This window comes from Astatotilapia calliptera, chromosome 4 (assembly GCF_964374335.1).
Source record: "Astatotilapia calliptera chromosome 4, fAstCal68.1, whole genome shotgun sequence".
NCBI classification, from domain to species: Eukaryota; Metazoa; Chordata; class Actinopteri; order Cichliformes; family Cichlidae; genus Astatotilapia; species Astatotilapia calliptera.
In genome coordinates, this window is record NC_137425.1 from 26,077,783 (window position 1) to 26,101,967 (window position 24,185).

The window sequence follows — 24,185 nt, forward strand, 5'->3', positions numbered from 1 at the left end:
TGTGTTTGAGTCGTGGAGGAGTAGCAGGTGGGCAGACTGAAATCCAGGGTAGGCGAAGAAAGCTTAATGGAGAGTGGGCAGGTAGGGGCTGACTGACTCTTAGAGTGGAAGAGGAAAATGGCCAGCTGTGATCTTTAGACTCCTCAAGAGAGCACAAGTAGCTTCACCAGGAAACGAACAACGAACTCAGAAAATTACTGAGCAGAAAACACAACAGCAAAAACTAAACTGGAAGATCCAATTTTGAGAGAACAACTGCCTCAGCCGGTCCTTACGTACCGTAATGAGGCAATGGGCGCAAGTGCGTGAGTGGCGGCTTCGCCTGTGGGTGGAGACACAGGTAAAGCCCACCTCTCTGTCTGAGAGAACAGAGAGAGACAGAAGGAGAAAACAGAGGGGAAAACAGCCTGCCCAGTCCCTAACAATATCTCAGCATAGTGTGCAGTGTGTCCTTGAGAAAAATGAGGAAAATGGACAAATGGAGGAAAGGAAGAAGTGGCAGACCTAAAAAACTATCTGCAGTAGGTAAGCAGTATCTGAAACGCATGTCCTTTAGAAAGAGGAAAAGTCCTGGCAGAGCACCTGAGAGCTTTATCTGATCCTTCAGATGATTCATCTAACAGAGCTAATATAAAATGAAGTTAAGGCACAAAATAAAATAAAGGTAAATTTTAAGAAATAGGTAATTTTAAGAAAATCTGTTATAGCAATAAGAATCTAAACAGCCTTGTTGAATAGAAAAGGTTCTGAAAAGAGTCCACAGAATCGGCTAAATGTAGTTTAGTGGGAGACTGTTCTAAAGCCTTGGTGCCACAGACTGAAAGGCTCTGTCCTCGCTAGTGTTTAATCTTGTCTGACGAACAGCTAACAAATCCTGAGCCTGGTGGCCATCAAGAAGCTATTCATAGTGAAGGTAAACAGGCACAGAAGCTGAGATATGCCCATGTACACAAGAACTGGACTGAAAATCAGTGGCGACTGGTCTGATGTAGTGATGAATCCAAAGTAAAATTTATGGTACAAATCATCATCCGTCTGTACAGCAGTTACAAGAGAGGTGCAATGGTGAGTGTCTACAGCCATCTGTAAAACAGGGTGGAGGCTCGGACGTGATTTGGGGCTGCATTTCATACAGTGTTGCTGGTGATCTGGTCAAGATTTATAGAATTATGAATGCAGAATAGTGCAGTACCATCTGGAAAGCATCTGATTGGCAACGGCTTCGTTTTTCAGCGATAATAAATGATCCCAAACGTACTGCCAATGCAGTAAAAGCATACCTGGATAGGATAAAAACCACACAGTGGAACACTATCAGTTATGGATTTTCCTTCCCAGAGCCCAGACCGCAACATTATTGAAGCAGAGAGCAGAACAAAAGGCAGCCAACATCCAAAGAAGCAACTATTCCTGAAGACTGCTTAAAGAAATGACAAGAAAGCTGCCTAAGAGAGTCCAGACTGTGTCAAAGAATAAAGGTGCTCATGCCAAATATAGACTTTATTATATTCTGTATTTCCATGTATGTTTGCACGTTTCAATATATTCCTGTGTCTATTTCCTTTTTTCCAAAAATGGCAAAATATAAAGAAAGTAGAGGTTTTTAAGTACCATGTGATAGATTTGTGATAGATAAGTATAATTTCTAATATATGTACTTATTTAGAAATGAGGGGTGGATCAAGACTTTTGCACATTACTGTCTTTTTTTTTTAACTCAAAGTATATTGATAAATTAATTTTCACTTTACAACGTGACCTCTCAGACAACTTTCAGACTCTGTGTGTACTTCCACCGAAAATGTGTCCTCAGCTCTGTTTTTTAAACCTTGATCCCGAATTTAGGGATGAGCGCTAATGCCTTAATAACTGTGTTAATAATTATGACTCTGTGGTTACAAAACACAGCACTATACTAATAGATTAATTTTCTCACACATAAAGTGATTCACCATTCTGAATGAATGAATTCACCACTCAGCGTTGCGCATCGACATTAATGCCAGCTGATTTGGCTTCATGCTCACTTATGTCTCATTAAGTCACGGATACGGTTAATTACAGTCGATGTATAGAGGTAAACGTTGCAGCTCGGCCCCCAGAGTTTGAGTTTCACCATGTGGGACACTGTTTTGTTCGTCTTTCTTAGTCATCCAAATGAAAACATTTTGTAGCAAATAAAAGTTTCAGCTGTTTCAAACCCACTCAGCACAAGCTCATCCACACAGTACACAGGAACACATCCACCTGCAGGGTGAGGTAGTGGGCTCCCACACAGTGAGACATAATAGATCAAACGCATGTCGGGTTTTTTTTCTCCCCACACAGCAGACACTGGAAGATTTATCCAAGTGAAGCAGCAGCAGCCACACCTGAGCTGTTTGGTTTGAGATGCCCTTCTCATCATTTTGACTTGAAAAGAAAAAAGATTTTCATTTAAAAAGAGCTATTTTTGATTTATTGTCTCTCCACAGTTATTAACACAGTTTATTACTCAGGCTTTTCACCACAGCTCAAACGAAGAAGGATTACATGCTGTTGATTGGTGAGCTTTTCTGTATCTAGGATACCAAATTTAATTGAATTAAATTAGGGAAATTTAGCAAGTTTATGCGTCTTCGTGTTTGCAGATGTTGTTAGTTCTTCTGGCATAAATAATCAAAAACTAATGGAACCTAGTAGAATAGTAATATATTAAAAATGCATTTGTATTTTGTTTAAAGAAAAACAACTTTCACAATCAATTCATCTTTTGCTCCATAACCGTGACGTGAGCGTGCCAAGATGTTTTACTGGGGGTTAAAAATAACAGTTGGCATATACCATAATAAAACATCTATTAAGTAATGTACACGGATTAATTGGAGCGTTTGGCACAATGTCTTGTGCGATATAATGGAAAGCACTTAGGCTAATTATTCTCAAATATGGAAAGCAACTTTTGAAAGGATACCTGCGCTGATTTACGTTTGCGAGTCCATTTTCTCTGGCAGCATTTTCTTTCTGCTTTAAACGATTGTTATAGTGACATTCAGAGATAGCAGAAGAGCTGTTTAATGATAATTGTGTTTTTTCTTCTTTTTCAAATTAGTACATTTGCAGAAAAGCACAGCTGTTCAGATAAGAACATTTATTGCAGAGCAAACATGGGCACAAAGATTATATTGACTTGAATTTATTTAAATTAAAGAAAAATTTGTGGCAGTCGAATGAGGCTTGGTATATCCTAAAATATGACTTAACAGCAGCTGGACACAGTGCTCAGTTTAAGTGCAGTGCTGTTTCTTATAACCAACCTGCCATATAAATCTCATTTTAAGTGAACTGGAATAACAAAGCCTCCTAAAATATGGTTGGTTTTGAATTGGATTAAAATGGCAAGAAAAAGTCTCCGTCACCTCTGATTAATGCTGGAAGGAAAAAACCTCGTAAAATGAATTCCTCGACCAGGCAGTGGAAGGTGAGATACCATAAACTGGGGTGTAACTGGACACAGTCAGATTAGGTCAGACAATTTCACTTCACTTGTTTTGCTCATAGACTGTATTTAGTAGATGGACGTAGCCATCATGATGCCACCCATCAGTTTGTGCACTCTTCAGGTTGAAGTCTTATGGTGGGAGCCACCTTAACTCTCTGGAATGCTAATCAGATAATGCTAGCATAGCCACAGATACCAGATTATTTAAAACTACAAATCACTCACCAAAACTGCCATATAAACCTCTTGGATGAACTGTAACTGGCTTCAGTTCAAATTATTTGTCAGATTATTGTATTAAAAATACTCCAAAGCGAACCAAAAACACGGTGGAGAGGTCCACTTCACTGACTACAGTTTGTGGAGTTAAAGGACAGTAGACAGTGACTGGCTAAACATTATGACGTGTCTGAACATTCATTAGCTATACCAGCTACAACATTTTGTTTACCAGGCTGTAAACATGTTTATTTCATCTCTGAATTTGTGCATTTTATGATGGATGTGTACAGCCATTCGTTAGCTTTTGGATTTGCTTGTGGAGCCAACAAAGGAAATTTAGGAAAAACTTGTTTTTGGCTCTTCTCTGTTGACTTAATTTACATTAAACAGTTATATATGTAGAATTGGTCGTTATTACCATTTCACTCGATCAGTTCACATTTGAATTTTTAATATAGCTGCATGTTGGGCTCTGCGCTGGGAGCTCATCGAAAGCATAGAGTGTGTGTTGCATATTTTGATATGTTATGAGCTTGTATGACTGCTGCCTTGGCTAGATCTCTGGTGAAAGAGATTTGATCTCTGTTATCTTCCTGGTAAAACACAGTAAATAGTTTAAAAAAAATCTCCTGCTGGAACCTGCAGGTGGATGCAGGGGTGGTGGAGGGGTCAAACTGCAGGCAGCAGTGCAGACACTGAGATGTTGGAGGGAGAGATGAGACATTTACATCTTAAACAGAATTTGAGGAGAGTGTAGCATGTCACACGGGTATAAATTAGCTTGAGTGGACTGCCTAAACTAGCATCCGGGCCTCACTTGTTTTCAGAAGGCTGCTGTATCTTTATTAGAACCATAAAACCATGACATAAATGCTGAAATTGAAGGTTTGTAACAATGAAAAAAAGAACAAAAGAATGCAAATGTGCAAATAATGTATTTTTTTGTTATAGGTGTCTGCCGTATGGTGTTATTACGTCTGTGTACTTGCCCAGGTTAATGAGCACAGCTGAAGGGCACAACAGCAGCGTGCCAGCTGGGGATTCAGAAACTGTTGCTGTGGTTAGCCTCTGCCTGCTTTCTGCTCATCCCGGGCCCTGAGGGAATTACAGCCTGTTATCCCTCCACATGTTCCAATTCAGCCCACTGTAATTTGCATTAATATATACTTTATATTAGCTTCAGTGCGGCGGCATCCCAAAGGGGAGATATTTTAATGTTATGCAATACAGCAGTGAAAGGGGAATGTAGATGACTGTTCAGCCTGAAGTTTCTTTCCAGTTAAAGTCCCCTTGCCCTTTGTCTCCTGTCCCCTCTGGTCCTTTTTCTCCACCCTCTTACGCCACCATTTATCCTAGCTATATCTAGACACCTAATATTGGTTTCTAAAGTGTGTGTGTGGTCATTTTTAATCATTCTGAGTAAGATGTGGTCATTTCCTCCCGGTTCCTTTCTCTTCACGAAATCCCTCTTAGGGAAACCAAACTTCATAAAAACCACAAGTGAATGCAAGAAATCCTTCATCCTATAGAGTGCATGTTTGGACCACATCCTCTGTGTTGGCTTTGTTGACAAATGATGTGCACAACAGGTTCCAGACTAAAGTAATGACTTGAGAGAAAATGCTAATTCATTGTCATTCTCATCTCTCGCTCTGTCACACTCCATCCTCTGTCTTACCTTTTCTTTTTTCTGGTTTGTTTTTGTTTGTGTCTGTTTTTATGGAGCAGTGAACTCACTCCCTCTGGTGCTGAAGCTGCTTTGTGTGACGCAGGCCAATGATCCACCTTCATCTCCCCATTACAGTAATATGGAAGGAGTGCACTTCAAACTGCTATACCATGGTGAGGCCCCAAGGTGCTGCTGACATGTCACGCTGAGCACAGCTCTCTCTCTCTGCATTTATCTAAAATATCCGAATAACCGCTCAAGCCCCCTATGTTAAGAGGCAGATTTAGCAACATGATCGCTACAGCAAACAGTTTCGCTTACAGTGATACCAAGAAAAGCTCCGACAGCAGGCAAACAAGTCAGCTCGCTCTCTCAGTCATCCACAGAGACTGCATCTCCCTTTCTTACAGCGTCGCCGGCATGCCATCTTACTACACAGCAACACAATTATCTAGCGAGAGAGACAATGTTGTCGTGTTTGTTTCCTCTTCTGCATTCATCTGTATTTCAATTACTCCTCACTCACCTTTGATTTAATACCATCCTCACAAACATACTCAGAGGAGCGTTTTCTGCTGATCTGCAGATCAAAATGCTGCACTGAACTTTACTAGACGGTAACTCATAACTCCATGCCTGTTACAAGGGTCTAATTTGCTTTGCTTTTCGTCTTTATGTCAGCAACACTCATCCCTCTGTGGCTTACCACTTTTTTCTTTATACTGCATATTTGGAGCCTCATCCTCAGTTGTAAGTTGTATATTTCAGCCCACTGTCTTTTGCAGCGTTTCTCAAATAAGGGTGCTAGTAACCCTATGGTTTCTTTAGAGTATTGCAAGCACACTTTCTTTTTTTATTTAAAAAATATCCTATCATGATCTTTAAGATAACTGTTACTCTTGGATCTTGTCTTGTTGTTCTTTAATAATGATATATTGCTATACTAAACCCCTATATATTGCAATGTTTTTGGCATCATGAATGTTTTGATCAGGCATTTTCACTGTTATTGACGCACCACGACATGCAATAAATGACAAAGCCCACAATGTTACATTTGATCTGCTACATCACATTTGAATGCCCCTGTATAAAATCCTTGAGAGCACCGCAGATAAAATCATAGATGAAAGAGTGAGAAAATTGTTGGATACTCGACTATATTTTACATTACATTTAGGGTCAGCTGTGCAGTAAAGGTATATTTCCCAGAAATAATGCCCGTGTGTTTATGTGTGTGTGTGTGTGTGTGTGTGTGTGTGTGTGTGTGTGTGTGTGTGTGTGTGTGTGTGTGTGTGTGTGTGTGTGAGTCAGTGAGTAACATAGCAGGGAGGTTGAAGCCTATAAAAACAGAGAGCCTGCTGCCTGCCATCAGCTACCTGTACTGCTGCCTGAGCCTGTCCCCTGCACACTGCACTGACAGAGGTTAGACACGTTCTTACTGCCACTTTTAGTTACACTCTGCATGGTCTCTGTGCCTTTTATTCACTCCTTCTCTTAACGTCACACCTTTCACACACGCAGCCTCTTCACCCTCTGTCTCAGAAGGTTTCTCTCGACTCTTGCTGTCTTTTCATTTCGCTCCCCACTCTCCTGTTTGAGAGAAGCGAGAGGCTGACCTTGATGCACGTTGTACTGAGGCACAAAGCAAATAATAACCGTAAAAGCTCACACCTGCACTACAAATGGTACACAGGCTTTGGCTCGGTCGTGGACATTGTCTTTGGCTCTTGTCTTTTGTTACGGTGTCAAGTCTGTGAGCTTGTCGCACATTTGCACAAAAGCAATGACTGGCAGACTCGTGTCGTCGCCTTGCTACAGCTAAATACCTGTAACACACAGGTCCAAACACAAATAGCACTTACCGCCATGGCAACATGTAGGTTTCTAAGGTAAGAAATCTCACATAAATCCATATATAGACGAACAAAATCAGTAATTAGGTGCAGCTGGAAGATGTATGATAACATAAGGGGGTTTTTCCAAGAGAGTTTCACTAAAGCTTTTATTTTTAGAAATCTCTCTTTAAAACCAAAGTCGCTCAATCAGTCAATGAGCCAGAACACAAAAGTATCAGGTACTAAAGAGCTTGAGAAATTAATACTTGAATATTTTTCACAACAGACAAAAGTATGCCTTCAGACCTGTTACACTGCGCTTATCACAGACATTTATTTGATCAGTTACAGGGTATTCTTTTCTAGTCATGCTGAGTGCTCAAAGTGTTTATTCTATAAGTCTCATTTTACTCAAACATTGCTCTATTTTTTACAATTAAAGCACTTTATCCACCTCACATCTATGGCCAATTTAGGATCGCAAATTAACTTAGCATGCATACTGTATGTGTGGACTGTGGGAGGAAACCGGAGTGGCTGGAGAGAACCCACGCAGGAACACAGAAAGACTCCAACTGTGGTTTGACCCAGAAATATGCCTTCTGTGAGTCAACAGTGCTAACCAGTACACCAACTTCTCTGGTTAACTTGGAGGTCAGACAGAAGGGTTACCATTGGGAAGCAAAGCTAATAATGTCAGTGGTATTAATTTGCAGTAAGGCTCCGTGATTATGGACAACAATTATTTTCATCAGTACGGAGATCCACATTATTTGTCCGATTATTCATTGATTTTAGTGATAAATGTGTTTTTATTGCACTTTCACGTAAACAGAACGCTGATATTACGTTTCCATTATGTACAGATCTTTGCATCAAAATAAAATTTGTCCTCATTCACCTAAATACAGTGCACCTCTTTGAAAAAAGTAAAATAGATTTAAAAAGAAAATGCCCTGCAGAGCAAGAGGGCACCTTTATTTTGTGTTCTGTTCCTGTTAATTAATCCGTAAATTCATCTTTGCAGACAAATAAGGTGTTTGTTCACCTGGTCTAAGTGCATCTCTAGAAGCAAAATAAAAAGGTTGTCAATAAAACCCCTAGCAAAGTACTCGACGGCTTTATTTTCCCTCCAAGGTTTGCATACAGCACAGGTGTTGCCACTTTGGAATAATTGTGCGAGGGGGTGACATATCTTTTGTCCGGTGTGTTGACCATTTTCCTGAAGTGTTCGTAATTCACTGTCTTTACTGCACGTGGAGTGCGATTGCATTTGTGATTTCAGTGCGTCTTTGTGAGCTGGATGCATGCGCAGCTGCACTTTTATGGATGCCTGAATTCATGTTGGATGACTTACGTTAGCAACCACGATGTAGCTTTCTTGGGTTTCATGCCTCAATATACTGCAGTTTTTTTGCAGTAGATGACTGCCCTTCCCTTTATCTGGTTCTGTTGGAGGTTTCTTCCTGTTAAAAGGGAGATTTTCCTTCCCACTATCGCCAAGTGCTTGCTCATAAGGGGTTTCTGATTGCTGGGTTTTCTCTTTCTTATTCTAGAGTTCTTACCTTACAATATAAAGTGCTTTAAGGTCACTGTTGTTGTGATTTGGTGTTTTACAAATAAAAATCAAACGATTTGAGTCTGTAGTATTTTTTCGGACAGTTCAGTTGAATAAGTTCTGTCCTGCAGGTTTTAGACATCCCCCTGGGTCAACACCTGAATCACATGATTAGTTCTAAAGAACTTCAAGACATGTTGAGGAGGTAATTTAGCCATTTAAATCAGTTGTGTTGGATCAAGTACACATCTAAAACCTGCAGGACACCGGCCCTTGAGGCCTGGAGTTCCCCCACACCTGATCTAGAGATTCTAGAGACAAGCCCTTCACTCTCTGCTCTGCCAGACATTTGAGTTTTGTTGCATATTCATGTGTATCTTTTGGTGTAGTGTTATTCCAGGAAACTGGCACATGCAGGCACGTGATTTAGGGAGCGCTTAATTTTGCTTTGCATTCTATTGGCGAAGTGCGCTTTTTCAGTATCGCTCGATCATGCTCATTTAATTATGGGAAGACAAAATTGGGATTAAAGTTCGATTAATTGTGGCGCTCTACTTTGCAGCTTCTCCTGCAGCCTCTCTATGTATTCAGCCTTCATTATCACTAGTGATCAGTTTACAGCTACCTGTTTCAGCCTCAGGCTAGACACTATTTCAGTGATGGTGCAAAGGAGAAGGAACACATTACTCTGTTTCAAAGCGAAAAGAACATATGATTACTTTAAGATTGTTTCATTTGGGGGGATTTTTTTAGCACTTGGAGGTGATGCTTTGTTTGCATCTTGTTGCCCTTGTGTCATATCGTTCTATTATCACATTGTTTAAATTATTCAGCCTGCCCACATGTATATGGTAAAACAGCAATATCAGTGTTTATGAATAGAGAACAGTATAGTTTAACCTATTTTTCACTTAGTAATGTTACAAAGACCTCACAGGTGTTTGCATTGTTGTGGGTCTGTTGCTGCAGCACGTCACTCTGCAGTCATAAGGACCAGCTGCTATCAAAACCCACGCACAGCGCAGTGAAACAGAAGCACACATCCCATTAAAGTGTGATGACACTGTTCCTTTTCTTTCCCAGCTGTCTCCATGCTGCTCTCTAACAGCGGGCTGATGGACCAGCTGCAGACAGTCTTCTCCTCTTCCTCCTCCTCCTCTTCCTCTGCCACATCCCTCTCTCCATCAGCCTGTCCTCCTTTGGCCCTGCTGTGCTGCTGCCATCTACTCCTGTCCTCCCTCATTACCTTGCAGCGTGTTCACTCCACTCAGGTACACACAACAGCTCAGCTCTGCTCTTATCACAACTTCACGATACAACTTCATACAGTCAAGGGCAAGACACAGCATAATGTAAAGTAGGGTATAGATTGAGATATAGGGGCAGAATGCAAAACAGAAATTGGATTTGCTTGATGCATATCTCAGTGAGGCCGTGGTACAAAATAACACGCTTTCTTCTTTGCTTTCAGCCGGCACTGCAGGGATAATAATGCATTTTAACTCACAAAGATTTCAGTCCTAATCTTGTTATATTCCTGATTCCTCCCCTCTCTCTCTTATTTTCTACCCTCTCTCTCTCATTTTCTATTATTTAAGGTCCGTAAGAGCATCACTTGGAGTCTGGACACAGCTGTGCAGCGACTCCTTACTCAGAAGAGAAACACAGACAGTCTCCTGCTGAGTAAGAGACACCAAATTTTACTGATTGTTTTTATAAGTCTTCATCCCATGCAGACAGCCGGCGGCAAAACAGTTCATTAGTGCTGAAATTATAGCAACAGTGTGTGACCCAAGAATACAAAAGAAACTTGGCTGAAAATTCTGCATTTGTGGTTGGCTGGTGTTTTTCTATTTTCCTCAATTTGCTTTTATTCTTCCAGATTTGTGTCTTGAGTCATCTGTTCCAGAATTTTGTGCTACTCGGTTTCCCTGTCCAACGCAATTATGAAAACATCGGGAGGTCCATAAGACCAAGATACCTGTGTTCATATGAGTAGCATTAGGCATCCCTGATTAATGTAACATCTGTCCATATACTGTGCAAACCAGAGGGTACTAATGGGGTCCACCTTTGCTTGGTTTACATGTACATACGTAAAGTCAATGTGTTATCCTCAGTGGAGCTAACCAAACCATGCATTTCACACACTTTCATTATATTAAGTGGCCCCAATCCCACTGCTGCACTGGGAGACAGATCATCCCTGCTGCTCCTGCATCTCTGTCTGTCAGCTGGATAAGTGGCCTGTCAGAGTTGCTGTGATGTATTGGCTCCCTCCCTCTGCCTGCCTCTCTCTCTCTCTTTCTAGTCACTCAGCGTCCTTTCTCTGTCTTTCTCTCAATTTTTATCTCCCCTATGCTTCTTCCCAGCCTGCCCGTATATTTCCAACTCTTCCCGTTTCTCTCTATCTCTTTGGCCTGTCTCTCCTCCCTCTTTTCTTCTGCCACTAATTGAGTCTTCTCTCCCTCACAGGGCTCTAATCTCAGTGTACATGGCATTAAGTGGGATTCAGATGGCTGGCAGCACTAAGTTTGGATTCCACTGTGTTTTAGGAGTCTTTTTACCCCTGTTGTTCGCTTTTTCTCCATCACTACTTGGGTCTCGCTGAACTTCCTTCAGTTTCCTTCACTTCGTTCTGCCTTGCACTCTCTCTCTATGTACTTGGCACTGACATCTTTAACTTCTTGCCCTCTCTTTCTCTCACGTCTCTTATAAAAAAATTGTTCTCAGTTCCTTTCAGCTGTACTCTTGCACCCTCTGCTCCATGATTGTTACCATCTTTTTCAGTTTTTACTCACACACTCGCTGCTTTCTGTTGTGCTGTGGACCTCTTTCTTCTGTGGCCTTGCCTTCCACATTTATTTCCCTTCTCTCTTTCTTTCACCCTCCTTTGCTTAGACATTCCATCATTCTCTTTATTTGCTCTGCTTTTTCAGACATTTACAATTTTCCTCTATCTCCCTCTTCCCAGTCAGCTACCTGAGGCTGCTGCAGGCTCTGCTTGATACTGACCTGGCATCGGAAGTTGTGTGTCTGACTTCTGGTCCTGGCTTGGTTGGGCTCAGACCTCTTGGGGTTGAAGATGGTGCTTTGTACCCACTTGGCTCCAGAGGGGCGCAGTGCCTCTCAATTGCTCTCAGTGGACTCCTTCTGCAGGTATTAGCATGTTTGAATATGAGTAGGTTTGTATTGATATGGTGATTTGAGTGTATGGGTACAAAAAGCTATCTGGATCCGGTTCAGTTTGTAACATTTTCTTGAGAACATTACGACAGTGATTCACAGGTTTTTGGCCAAACGTTTAATTTTGCCATTGTTAAAGAATTCCTCCCAAAATTCCTGGATCTGGATCCAGAGTGTAAATCATTTTAATCCCTTTAGCCTAGAGGTGGTGTGGTAAAATTTGCCTGCAAATGTGTCACAACTTTTTGAGCAAACCTGCTAACAAAGAGACAAACAAACAGACCAAACCAAGCCAATCACATAGCCTTCTTGATGGAAGTAATCCAATCAGTTTCCAGAATTAACAGCTTTCTACTACTTTAAAACTTTCACTATATAGTTAGATATATTACCTATGTCTTCTGTATCACGCTCCCTTGTGGTTCAGCGGTTTGGAGTTGTGGCTTTCTCCTGGGTTTGACTCCATGGATTATATTCTGCATTTTAAATCAACTGGGAAAACATGTCGTATGCCATCTTGCTTGATTGCAGGGATTGAATAATATCTGCCTGTTATAAGCTGTCCTCTGTCTGTCTGTATATCCAGTTTGCCTGTTATCAGCCTGCTGAATGGCTATTATCAGGCTCATGCATATTGCCTTTAGGCCGTTACCCTCCCCTACCTGCTGGCACGCTCTAAAGGCTGTTATCATCTGTTGTAATCAGTGATAACAAGAGACCAACACCGGCCCCCTTCTTATTGCTTGCCTTGTACATCCTTGTTTCCTTTCCTTACTAAACCTCCTTGCACATCATTTCCTCCATCTTTCCTTCGTGCACAGACCAGCTCAGTGTGTCAGTAACGTGCAGATGTCAGACTTTTTTCCCCGTAGTTTAGCATGAAGGTGTACTTATCTGTGGAATCCTCCTCCTCCGTGTTCCAGCTGCCTGTCACACCTCCCTGCATCGAGCATAAACAAACTTCCACATAGGATACACATGTCATATCCTGGATCATAACTTCTCCAGCAAAGCTTCTTCTCTCCTCATTCCTTTCTCCTGCTGATTCATTTTAGGTGTTGAGACATCCTTCATGATGGCACACCGAGATTGATTTTCAGGTCACGGGAAAGAAGGCAGAGGAGACAAGAAGGCACAAGTTAGAGAAAATGACAAAAGCCCCATATAGTGCAGGGGACGTGTGATGAAGCACATGTAAAATCTGCAGTGGTAAAAGATTACTATATTACTCATGTTGTGTGGGTGTAAATCTGCCTCGCTTCTGGAGTCTGGATAATTCTTGATGATGTAAGTCATACATTTCAGGGTAGGTTTCCATTTAGGGTAAATTTGAAGTAATGGTTGAAAAAGTAGTAATTATGTTTTGTGTGTGTGTGTGTGTGTGTGTGTGTGTGTGTGTGTGTGTGTGTGTGTGTGTGTGTGTGTGTGTGTGTGTGTGTGTGTGTGTGTGTGTGCGAGAGAGAAAGACTTTCACTGCAGCGTTGCATTTCCCAGTTCTTGCTTATGGAGGGTATGAATTAATATAACAAGCTAGTTCAGTAAATCCCTGTGTTATAATGAAAGCTCGAGCGCTGCAGTACCCAGTGTGCTGTCTCAATTGTTACTAAGCTAGCTGGTCTAGGACATTTAATTGTAAAACTGTGTCTTTAATGGTGGCTTTGTGAGCAAGAGGTACATAATGAAAAACTGGAGAAAGCTGCACGCCTTCTATAAATCGCATGCACATATGCAGCAAATGGAATAAAAACACCAGTGTGCACGCACATGGTTTCACAAATGCGTTAACGGTGTCGATCTATCGCCGGATACAATAAAGAATATATGAATGACAACTTAAATGCTCATGTTATGAAACCCCCTCCCCCCCATCGCTCCTTTGACACTTCCCCTTGCCCTTTATCCCACAGCAGAAGTAACACAAAGGTAATCTTTAAAATCTTTACATAATGACAGTGAACCTGCCTTTCACAAGCGCAGTTGTGTGGGGAAATGAGATGCCGATTGATTTAACAGTTAGCACTGCGGCACTGCACACGGATCCAGTGCAGTCACGTCCGTCTCTACATTGTTATTACATGTTGGTGGTGAAACAAACGGTCTAAAGTATGACTAACCCAAAAGAGTAGCAGATGATTTCTTTGTCAAAGAAATCATGAAGAATATTTTCTATAGGCTTTTCTTGTAGGATGAGAGTTATAGGAGGCCTCTAGCTATTAAAAAGGTATATAAGGGATCATTTGTGCCATAAAGCAATTAATATACTGAATAAGATGATGTGATGTATTTTGAATGGAATTGAATGTTCACATGTTTATATGTATGAATGTGTGCTTGATTTGAATCGATTGACTTGATGATCCAAAGACAATTTTTCCACTAATGTGGACAATAAAGTAATTTTATTCTGTTGTATTGTATATGTGGAACTGTTGGGTGGTTTCTGTGTCAGGCCCGCACTTGTTTTTTCTTCTTCTGTGCTGCAGTATACCAGCCTCTGGTTCCACACTAGCAGCATTTCCTCTCTCTGTAAGAAGCTGTAGTGCTGAACTGAGTTTCAGTTCTATGGTTCAGTGCTCTGTAGTCTGCTGTTCAGCAGCTGATATGAGTTCCCCACTCTCCTCCTCTCCTTTTGCTGTCTTTCCTCTCGATGCTCCGATTCAGCAGCAGCAAGACTCACTGCAGCTCCAGAGTCCCTCTCCCACACATACTTTTTTCGACTCTGCGCTGCTCTCCCTTTCTCCTTGCTTGTTCTTAGCTCTCATTTTAACCTCTCCTTTTATCTTCCTGTCCTCATTTGCCCTCCTCTCATCTAAGCGTTCTCGTACCTCTGCACACTTCAGCTCCCTCGCGCTCACTCCAGCTCATCCTCTTGACTCCTTTCTTCAGCTTTCTGCTCCTCGCTGCTTATGGATTATAGTCCAACTTTCCACTGTCATCTATATATCTCCGTGGCCTACTTCAGTATTTTTGGACACTACATAGTGCTCAGTGTAAGCCCTGACACTGCGGGAGAGACATGCATTATTAAAACATCACTCAGTCACTCTCTCTAGTGTTCCCTTCTTACCCCCCTTCTTTTACTGACTGCATCTCCGTCTGTTGGAGAGCAGATATCTGTGTTTCTTCCCCCAATTCATCTGTTGCTGCCATCGCGCCCATTTCTGCCGAGCGAGAGCACACAGGCACACGTTTCACATTCTGCTCTTTCCTTGGCTTGCAGCGATTTGACATTTTAAAGCTGAGAGATATTTTTTCTTTTTCTTTTTTTTTCTTCTGCAAATCTCATGTTTTACCTCAATGTGTCTCTTTCTCCTCAGAAGCACGAGTTGCTGTTGCGAGCCTCAGTCAACTGTCTGAGCTCCCTGCTGGGCTTCCTTCAGAGAAAGAGTCCCGCTACAGGTATCAAACAGAGAGATGGGGAAAGAGGGAGTGAGTGAGGATAATGTGCACACGTCCACAGAGAAAGAAATGAAAAACTGCAAATGTATATATTTGAAGGAGATTTGAGAAACAGCAGTGTTTTATGAGTATGACATGTACAGCTGTGGAAAGCAACTGTAAGTGAATTTACAGCAAGTCTTGAGTTGTTGTTTTTTTACTTTGTAACTTAAACTTGAAATAGCATATGTGAAGGTTACATGCCATTGTTTATTCGGACAATATCTGTGCAGCAACAACAGGTTTGTCTTGAGTGGATCTAAGTAAGGCGTGTGTGTGTGTGTGTGTGTGTGTGTGTGTGTGTGTGTGTGTGTGTGTGTGTGTGTGTGTGTGTGGAGCAGCCAAGCATGTGGTGTGTCAGCCATGGAGTCGATTCCTCCTCCACAGCCTGCTCAGCTCAGGACAGAGCTGCCTTCTGCACCCTGCCATTCTCAGATTCATCATACTTGTAAGATGCTTTACAAACACACACACAAATACAAATCCAAGTAATAAATATTTGATAGCAGAAGTATTCAAAGAAGCATTTAGATCACATCTAAGTGAATACAGTGCAGTCCATCCTGACACAATACAGCGAATCAAAATAAAAGAAAAGTCATTACCATGTCTGTAAGCTCACTTTATATATTATTCATTCAGCTCGGGGTTGGAACTGTGGGATTACTTGGAACTACTGGTCAGCTGGAGCCCTGTGAGCCTCCCGCTGCATTAAAAATGTCTGACTTAAAGCATTTTGTGAAAAATCTGGGACAGCGTGTGACTTTGTCCTTCCAACACAAATAAACAAAATGGAAGCAGATTTAATGGAGTTAGGCAGCACTGTGACACGAGTTTAAACACTTTAAATATTTAGCTTGTTTTTCACTTGGTCTGAAATTCACTGTCCACAAACCTAAACATACAGTGGTTGTTAAGAAGGAAAAGAAACAGTGTTGCTCACATTTTTCCAGACATCATTGGATTACATGGAAAGGTAGAAGCAACCGAAAAAGTCCCAAACTATGAGCCAACCAATCAGTCATGTGTACTGAGGAGAACTTATTTTCAATGCAAAGTTAATGCAAATACTTATTTGGTGTGTTTGAATGATAATTAAAAAAAATATTCATGCCATTATTTATGAAAGACTCTTAATTTTAACAAAAGCGGAACAAAATAAAAATCAGTCAGGAGGGACAAAGACAGGAGCAGCCTGTGGCCACCACCACCTATTGGAGGTTGTCTTTTTGCTGCCTCTCCAGTGCACTTGTTGACACTGATGTCCCCGAGGTTTAATATGATAATCAAGTTAATGGTTTTAGAGCAGCGTTTGTTTTTTTTACTGCACAGTAATGTACATCTGTGCAGGATCGTGCATGCGTACGTGTACATGTGTTTCTGCATCTGTGCTTGTGTTCTCCGCAGCTGCTGCAGGACAGCGGGACACCAGTGCTGCGGGAGCCTGACCTGCTCCAGGTGATGGAGGGAGTGGAGAGGAGGGGGGTGAAGGAGCTCAGCAAGGAAGCAGAACAGGCCCTGAGGCTGCTGCTGACACAGGTAAACCTTTGCACACACACACGTATGCTCACACAGATAAAATAGGAGATAATCACACAACAACAGGCCTTCAGTTACCTGTGGATCTGTCCATTCCTCAAATGAATTAATTAGAAAAGGAATCATACAAAGTTCAGTTTTAGCTGGAATCAGTTTGTATTTATATGTTGTGAAAATCAAAACAAGCAGACTGTACTGAGGGGAAATGTGTTTGTGGAAGACCAGGTAGGTTTGTGCAGTTGAAACAGTTATTTCACGTATTTCAACATCTCAAAAAGTAATCGAGTATAAATCTGGATCATGACCAATGTTTGTGTTTGACTTAGATTAGAACATGTACAATACATAAAAGCAGCAAATGGCAAATAATAAGTCGAGCCCGCCCCACACGAGCATGAATCACAATACATTCCACCTCAAGTCAAGGTGAAAATCAGTTTTTCATTAGAAATGCAAAAGCGACTAATCACGACTCCCAGCAGGAAAAAGATTGAAGAAAAGTAACAAACAAGCCTACTGAATTATTCAAATAATTATAATATTCATCACGCATTGTGATGTTGATTTTGCCTTTGCACGCTTTTCATCACTCAGTCGTTCTGTGGTAAGCAAGCGTGTGTTGCTGAATTTTTCTCCCGATGTGTAGTTTATGTTGTTATGAAGTTTGCAACCCGGGTAACCACCTAAGCAAACATTTAGGCTGTCAGTGTGTAAATGTTTAAGTGCAGTTTGAGCTGACAAGCCAGGGTGCGATTTCAAATGATTACTGTCTCACTACCTCCTGAAAGCCAAACTCTAAAGAATTAACTTGCCATCTCTTTATCTCCAAGTATTAAATCTTATCACTGCGAAGCATTAAATTACAATAAAATCAGTTTGCCTCTAAGTAGACATTTCTTTTTTTCCCTCCTGGTCGTTATTTTAAAGATGACTTTGCAGAGTCTCCTGCTGCAAAGACAAACGCTGAGCATCCTGCTCCACTCGTCTTTTCACAGCCAAACCCAACCATAAATGCTATAAAGCATAAATGCATCTTCAGTGGCTAATTAAAACTTAGGTTTATATTTTTAAGTAACTGTTGTGTGTGTAAAACTGATTACTGAACTGTGAGCTAACAATATGATTGCAGTTCGTGTCAGTCTGGGCCTCTCCTCTCCATCCCAGAGCACAGCAGACCAATCAAACTTCCCAACATGGCAAAAGACTTATTGAAAAAATGACTGGTTGACTTGGATGATTGGTAGATCTGTCTGAAAAGTGAGAGGTTAAAAGTCATCTTTTCAAGTTGCTGAAAAGACCTTTAGATAAAAATGTCTTAATCAGCTTGAGAAGTAAAAGGACATCTCTTCAGTTCCCTTTTTCTATCACAGATAGGGTCAGGAGCATCTCAGTGGGTACTGGACCAGTGCATGGCCTCTGACACATAGAGAAACAACCATTTACACTCATATCAACACCTTCACAATCTCCTCAGACGACCAGCAGCTTTTAACGGAGATCCTTCTTGCTTTGAGTCATGCTTTCTTTGGCCACAGGCTTGCAGGAAGAAGGTCGCCATGCAGCACAAACAGTGTGACAGAATCAAACCTTAGATATTCATAAATGAAATAGACGCTTAATCCAGTGTAGAACGTGATTGAAAACGTGGATGATTTCAAGTGTTTGTGACAGCCTGTTACATTTTAACCAAATATCAAAGCTGTTGGGCCGTATAGCAAGAGTGTTTTAAAACACTGGGTTTCATGGCTGTACTCTGTTTATTCCAGGAAAGATGGACTAAATTTGGACCGGATCAGACAGACATGTGACATTTAAAAAAGAGCGAGCTGGTGGAGTTATGTTAATTTGACAGGCACAGAAATATTTGTGGTTTATTTGCAATACCCATCATATTGTTGTGTTGCAGATTGCAGCATAATTTTTTTTGCCAGCCAAACAGATGTTAGCGGAATAGCTGAAATTACTCAGTTTATTTTCCCCACAGATCACAGAGGTGAACTGAGTTTAAAAAAGAAGTTGATGGAAACAGCTGTGCTTTCTCTCTCCTCAACTGTGATCACTGGCACAAGCTCTTTGTATCGTTAGTATCATTTGCCAAATCACTCTTATTATGTCTGAACTGGTCTCAAGATGGTGTATTCTCTGCACGGGTGGGGGGGAGGGGGGGTGCGGTCCGCGTGAGGTGAATATTCCTGTTACCCTAGTTAGCTTTGCTGCAAATGCATAAATCTCAGTTGGGTTCGCCTCAAGATTAGGGGCCACATCAGATTGCATAGCTCTAATATGGCATCGTGTGCAGGACCAGAAATGCTTTTGGTGTTCTGAAAGTGGCTCAGAGTCGGAGGAGTGACAGAATGATGGCATACACTGCAGCTCCCAGTGCACTGTGTTCCAGGCAATCGTGAAGTGTGTGAATACATGCGTCTGTGGCTTGTGTAGGTGTGTATGAGTGTGTGGTTGTGTGTGAGTGTGTCTGTATATCTATATGTGTGTTTTTTTAAGTCAGTGACACAGGTTAGGGTAGGCAGGGTTCAATGTGACGCATTTCTCTTAACGGTCTCACAAACAGTGTGATTTTTGTCCCCTGGCATCTCTGCTGCTCTTCTCTCACATACATTTTCACAGATGAGCTTCACAGTTTTCAGAGGTTTTGTTCATCTAGCTTTTGGACTAAAGTGAAGTTTCAGTTCACAAGGAAGTGCATATTTATAAATGATCTATTCTCAGATCACTGGTTTTGCTTCTTGTTTCCTCCCCATGAAAGCTGACATAACGAGCACCGGTGTGCCTTCATGCACATACAGTCAGCAGATATCACCTTTTCTGTTTGCAAGCTTCCATTCCCTGGTTTGTTGTTTCCAGTCAACATTTTTCAGTCTACCTGGTTCCCAAGTAGTCCTAAATACAGATTTCTAATGAATAGGTCTTCAAAATAAAGGAGTGCACCGAAATCTTGAGCCACCTGATTTCTTTGTATTTCGCTTTCTCTAATGTTTCAAAGTGCTCTAGAGCAATAGTCTCCAGGCTTTCTGAAGGTCTTTCGAGTTTTTCTTTGGACATTGGTTACTTTTTCACTCACTTTCAGTCCAGTCCTTGTACTTGACCATTTTCAGAGAACTGTTTTAATTGGGTTTTTTTATATCCTAACACTCTGATCTATGAATCATTCAAGCACCAAACTCAAGGGATGAACCAGTGTTGTGTCTGCACATAAAAGACAACTTTGCAAAGAATCTATTTAAATTGTATCTTTAGGCCATTTGTTAGTAGCAGCCTGTTGCAAAAACAGATAACTTGTTCCACTTGTTTAGTTGAATCTATGAAAAATGCCAAAGATAAGACAGTTTGACAGGAATAAAATAGTATTTTTTTCATGATGATTCCCGAAGAGGCATTAGCTGAAAACTTATCTCCACAATGTTTGCAGTAAGTCCTTGAAAAAGTTGTGAAAGTGGAGGACAAAAGAACAAGTTTCAGATTTAAAAAACAATTTACAGCAGATGAGCAGTGTCTGAAAGTCGTGTTTTTAAGAAACAAGAGGAATAAAATCCAGCAAAGACCCTGGCACAGGACTGCAAAGATGCATCTGTACCTTCAGTTGATTCATCTGCAGTTCACTGAAGCCTTATCAGACATAGTCTCAGTGGAAGGGTGGCTGTCAGCCATTCTTAATGAAGAGAAACAGAAAGAAAAGGCTGAAGAAATTGGACTGAGCATCAATCCTATAAAGTGAGTGTCTACAACCACCTGTTAAGTACAGTGGAGGCTCTGTCATGGTTTGGGGTAGTATTTTGGCCAGTGGTGTTGGAGATCTTGTCAAAATTGATGGAATTATAAACGCAGAAAAAACACCATTAAATTTTGATCCACCTTGCAATGCCATCTGACTGCCAACGGCTTAATTTTGCATCATAACAAAGATCACAAACACACTGCTAATGCAATAAAAGCAAACCTGGATAGAAGAACACACAGTGGAACTCTATCAGTCATGGATTGGCCTCCCCAGAGTCTGGACCTCAGCATTATTAAGCAGAGAACAAAACAAAAAGGCAGAAACATCCAAAGAAGAGCTTTGAATATCCTTCAAGAAGCCTATTAATGAAGACTACTTAAAGAAATGACAAGAAAGCTGCCTAAGAGAGATCAGACTGTGTTATAGAATGAAGGTCGTACCAAATATTGACTTTCAAGCTCATTAGACTCGTACAGACTCTGTTTTTACCTTATATACTGTATTTACATAAATGTTTTCACGTGTTTCAATGAATCACTGCATCCATTTCCCATTTTTGTACCAAAATAAAAGAGAAATGAGGAGTTTCTCAAAACTTATGCACAGAATAAAGTTGTCCTATTTTCGGTTTGCATAGGTCTTAAATGTTTCAGTGCAAGTCTTTGAAGCACACAAATGCTTTAGTTCTTGCAAAGGTGCTGCATCATTCAGGTTGTGCTTCATAGTGCACCAAACTCTTTGAGGTTGTTTTCCTTTTTGTAAAAACAGTTAATGGAAACAATCGCCTGATAGAATACATTAAGTAGTTGTTAGCACAAAATTACAAAAACCCTTGGGTTGGGTGGGAATCGGTTCATTTCCATCCCAAGTTGGGTTTCAAGTTTAATTTAAAGTGGTCATTAAGAAATCTGAACTTTACCTTGGTTGTGGACATGTTTGAAGAGTGTTAGGAGTGAGCAAGAATACATACAGGCATAGTATTTACTTGTTAGCTTTTTCCATTCCCCAGTGAATTTATTTGTTTCCTCCTTTCCTTTTTTAATGCTCCCAATTGTATTGATCCTATTAGCTCCACCTCTGCCTCACCTGTTGCTTTTATCAGTTTTCAGCCCTTGTTTTAAGCTGCCTTCCATCTCATCCTGAACACACCACTGGCAGCAGCTGCTGCCAAATAAAACTGATTTGACTTTGACTTTAAAAAACCCCACTCACATACGTGTCGGGGTTCCCTTACATACTTTGAAATGATCTTTAGAGAAGTCTCTGAACCTTGGCTTCAGCAGAGAGCTGATCAGTTATAGCTCAGGCCAGGTTCTGGCTGTATCCGCATGAACAACGACGAATAGTAAATCTTGCAGCGTGAGTCTGTTTCTGTGTTGGGGTTGCTCATAACTGCAGGGAAAACTCTGCAAACTTTGAATGTTTGGAAAGTTTTCTGTTGATTGTGAATATTTTTCTCCCAGATTTCTGTTCTTGTTGCTGTTTGTGGCAAACTTTCACTGTTCCCTGTTGCCTACAGTACACATCTGCATCTTCACTGAAGTCCTGTTTGCTGCTTTATGCACATTTTCTGCTTGTGCATATGCTTATGACAGCTGAAATACAGATTTTCAAACTTAATATGCTTTTCATTATCATCTGTCATACATATTTATATATTTTTACAATGCTGGAGGTGTAACATGGGCAAAGTTTCAAATAATGAGTTCCTGTTTATGTGCAAGTAATCCCTGTGAGGCAAAAATTCTAAAAACTTTCATCCAAAGCAATTTTAGTGGAATCCACTAATAATAATTTTAAAAAGGAAATAATTATAATGGAATGCCTGTAAAATCTATATTATGTTGTTTTCAGAAGTTTTCGGGTTTTCTGTGCATCCCTTGGGGTATCCTGTGGGGAGTGCTTTGGGAGCATGGGGTGTTTGGCCTGTTGTTACAGGGCATTCGGTCCCTGTACACCTGCAGAGATAGCTTGGTTCATATTTCTGGCAATAAGTGGGACTCATTTCCATTTGGTCCTGGACTTCTCCATTCATAGTTTTTATGGACAGAATATCTATCCATAACCAATGATTTTCCCTTGAAGGTTGGCTGAGCTGTCCCTTAAAAATAGGGTGAGGAGCTTGGTAATTCAAGTGGGACTCGGAGTAGAACTCCTGCTCTTCCGCATCAAAAGGAGCTAGTTGATGTGGGTTGGATATCTGACTAGGATGGCTCCTGAACACCTCTGAGGCAAGATATTGCGAAACATGTCCTACCAGGAGGAGGCCTGGGACTCGCTGGAAAGAATCCTGGGTCTCAGCTGGCTTGGGAATGACTCAGTGTTAAATGATAGAAATTAATGGATGGATTCATGGATTTCAAAATTCAAGATCTTAAGGTTCTTGTGTTAGGTCCTTCTAACCCTAGGAAGCTTTTTGTTTTTCCTCTTTTGTTCATTCAGATCCAGAGCAGAGACCTTCTACCCAGAGAGGAACACAAGCAGAAAGTGAAGAACATGATAGAGGAACTCGGAGAGCCCGATGAGAGCTGCAGACACAGTCAGTCCCACGATGTCCTGTATCCTTCACGTGAAGTGAAACACATGCACACCGTTGAACTTTGCTAACACAAACAGCCTCTGAACATGCCTCTGTAAGCAGGAAGTGCTGCAGAAAGCAGTAACCCACACAGTAAAGCACATTAGGAAACTCGTACTTTAACATCAGCATCTTCATTGATTTTTCACTGGCAGTTTAATAGATGCCTGTGTTGAACAACACACGCTCTACTGTACATTCATAGTCAGCATGTCATCTGTCATGCTGGCTGACTCCCTCTACTCTACTTACATTTTTCTGCTAATATTAATAATAAACAAATACACAACATATACGTGGAAATAGTAGTTCATTAAAAACACAGTGCATTCAGGCTCAGTAAAGCTGGTAGCAGTTTCAATTTGTTTCTTAATTTAAATGTTCTATCTTTCATCTTCACGCCCACTGCCCCCTCTCACTTTGCTCATTGCTCCTTGACGCTTATCTTCAGACATGTTGGAGACGTGCCCCTCTGCCTGTCTGACTTTGTGCTTTAGACAGGACATCGATTTTGAAAGTTCTTCACCTTGCTCATTTGTTGCATCCGTTTGTTTGACTGTTTCTGTTGTGCTCCTAAAACAATACAACCTGTAGTTTCACAGCGTTCTAGCAATCTGACTGACTGCATGCATTTGTTCATAGAAGCTAGTTCATATTTGCAGCAGTGTTAAAGAAAACAAACATCTTGAATTATAAGTGCATCAATAAATCACTTGTTTTTGTTACAGGTCAACGTTGCTGCTTTTTTGTCTGATGTGGTAGCACTGACAAGCTAATCAACCTTTCCTCTTAAGAAAATGATTTTTGTACTTTAACATATTTCCATCATATATGCAATGTTACAATAGTAGTTATTGTTGTTATAAAGCATGCCCAAAGTTTAAAATATATTAAGCATATATACATTAACCCCTTTGAACCAGGTGCTCACGGTTAAAAA

General features: G+C 41.0%; 1 protein-coding gene across 3 annotated transcripts in view; it reads left to right on the forward strand.

Annotated features, from left to right (window-relative positions):
- mei1 (meiotic double-stranded break formation protein 1) overlaps positions 1–23,978 on the forward strand; it is a 63,110-nt gene extending 39,132 nt beyond the window's left edge. Inside the window, exons 24-33 of one of the 3 annotated variants that reach the window (XM_026165682.2) lie at positions 5,432–5,545; positions 6,687–6,797; positions 9,852–10,039; positions 10,367–10,451; positions 11,743–11,927; positions 15,272–15,353; positions 15,734–15,840; positions 16,800–16,931; positions 23,110–23,225; positions 23,697–23,978. In XM_026165682.2, the coding sequence (XP_026021467.2) occupies positions 5,432–5,545; positions 6,687–6,797; positions 9,852–10,039; positions 10,367–10,451; positions 11,743–11,927; positions 15,272–15,353; positions 15,734–15,840; positions 16,800–16,931; positions 23,110–23,225; positions 23,697–23,742 (1,166 nt within the window). In that variant the 3' untranslated portion in view covers positions 23,743–23,978. The remainder of the gene's footprint in view (positions 1–5,431; positions 5,546–6,686; positions 6,798–9,851; positions 10,040–10,366; positions 10,452–11,742; positions 11,928–15,271; positions 15,354–15,733; positions 15,841–16,799; positions 16,932–23,109; positions 23,226–23,696) is intronic. The other 2 variants (XM_080300432.1, XM_080300433.1) reach the window with 2 other exon arrangements.
- Positions 23,979–24,185: the final 207 nt, after the last annotated feature.